General features: G+C 33.4%; 1 protein-coding gene across 1 annotated transcript; it reads left to right on the top strand.

The window, feature by feature from the left end:
- Window positions 1-215: 215 nt before the first annotated feature.
- On the top strand, window positions 216-825 carry LOC145140557 (uncharacterized). Its single transcript, XM_079074007.1, has one exon. It carries the CDS (start codon window positions 293-295, stop codon window positions 656-658), a length of 366 nt encoding a protein of 121 aa, XP_078930133.1. The 5' UTR covers window positions 216-292; the 3' UTR covers window positions 659-825.
- The last annotated feature ends 820 nt before the right edge of the window (window positions 826-1,645 follow it).

Consider the following 1,645-nt stretch of genomic DNA (forward strand, 5'->3'; position numbering starts at 1 on the left):
TGACAAGGGAGTGTAGAGGCTTGATGCCACAATACGAAGGGAAAGCGATAGTGTTTGCCACGCCAGACAAGCTCCATCTCAACCTTGATGATTTTGCTGTTAAAATTCTTATTGTTAAATTTTTAAAAAAGATATTTTTAATGATAGTACAGGGTTCAGATTGTAATTCAATAGTAAGGCAGTCAACACCTTTTATCACCCACCCACCCACTAACCTTAAAGTTAAAACATTGTCGTTAGCTCTCTCTTCCTCTCTCTCTCTTTCACACACACACGAACATTTTGCTTGGTCATGGTGATGGTAACGTTTAGACTGATGAGGATGGATAGTGGGGATGATGATCAGCTACCGCCTCTGGTGGAGCCACCACCGGTGGCTGTGGGGCAGAGCCATTCAGCAAACCGGTCAATCGAGACGCTGGTGGTGGTGCTGGCAGTGATAACCATCGTCGCCGTGATTGCAGGGTTCATAGCACGGCTATGTGGAGGAACGCATTATGGTGGGAATGGAGGAGACCATGAAGTTGAAGGATGTATTGAGAGTAGATGCAGAAGCTGTATTGATGCCGGCATTTCAACTGCAGCACCGCCGCCGGCAGCAGCAGCAGCACCGCCAAAAGAGGAGCCAAACCCAGCAAAAGAAGAAGCAAAAAAGTGAAGAATGTACGGAGAGGGTAAATTTAGGAGCAGTAATAGTATGTCTTTTTTATTTTTATTTTTACATATTTAAAATCTTATATGGTTATTCATTATTGGTTTAATCAATTTATTGGTGTAGATGAAGATTTCGGTCCCTTACATAATTAAATATGTTTTCTAACAAAATGATGAATTTGATTCCTGTTATATACACTTGATCCAGATAAAAAAAACTTTAGTATGGTTCACAATCAAAGTCTTGAAAATGTATAGCAAATTTTGAATTTTGTGTAGTAAAATATATTATATATTATAATAGAATATATATATATATATATATATATATATATATATATATATATATATCTTATATTACTTTCAATAATCGTTAATGATTAAAGAGTAATAGTATTTGACAAAGAAACATTATGGCACTTACTTTAAAAAGGACTTACTTTAAAATGTAGACGTTGTTTAAGGATTAAATAGATAAATTTAAATTCTATCACTGTATCACATATATTATTCATACGAACACTCTTTTATATAAGGCCATCTTGATTTTCTTTTGAAATATTTGAACTGTTTACCACTCAAATATCAGTAAAATTTGATCAAAAGGAACAATTTGGATATATATATATATATATATATATATATATATATATATATATATATATATATATATATATATATAGTTCTCACTTCTCCACCCCCGACACACACACACACACCCATCTATTATATATATATATATATATATATATATATATATATATATATATATATATATAGATAGTTCTCACTTCTCCACCCCCCCCCCCTCCCACACACACACACCCATCTATCTAACTATTGGAAAGGTGATCATGAATTTGCTTTCACCCGATTATTTTGTGTTAAAATTAAAATACATTTCTTTTTTTGGGTTGAAAGTAAAAGTATACTATATTATTGCGATGCAGCGGCATCCAATCTTAACAGAATCCTATCTATTAAGAATCAC

This window comes from Lactuca virosa, chromosome 9 (genome assembly GCF_052849685.1).
Source record: "Lactuca virosa cultivar CGN04683 chromosome 9, Lactuca_virosa_CGN04683_v6, whole genome shotgun sequence".
Lineage (NCBI taxonomy): Eukaryota > Viridiplantae > Streptophyta > Magnoliopsida > Asterales > Asteraceae > Lactuca > Lactuca virosa.

Excerpts from the sequence above, each read along its gene's own strand:
- LOC145140557 (XM_079074007.1), top strand. The coding sequence starts at position 293 with ATGGTGATGGTAACGTTTAGACTGATGAGGATGGATAGTGGGGATGAT.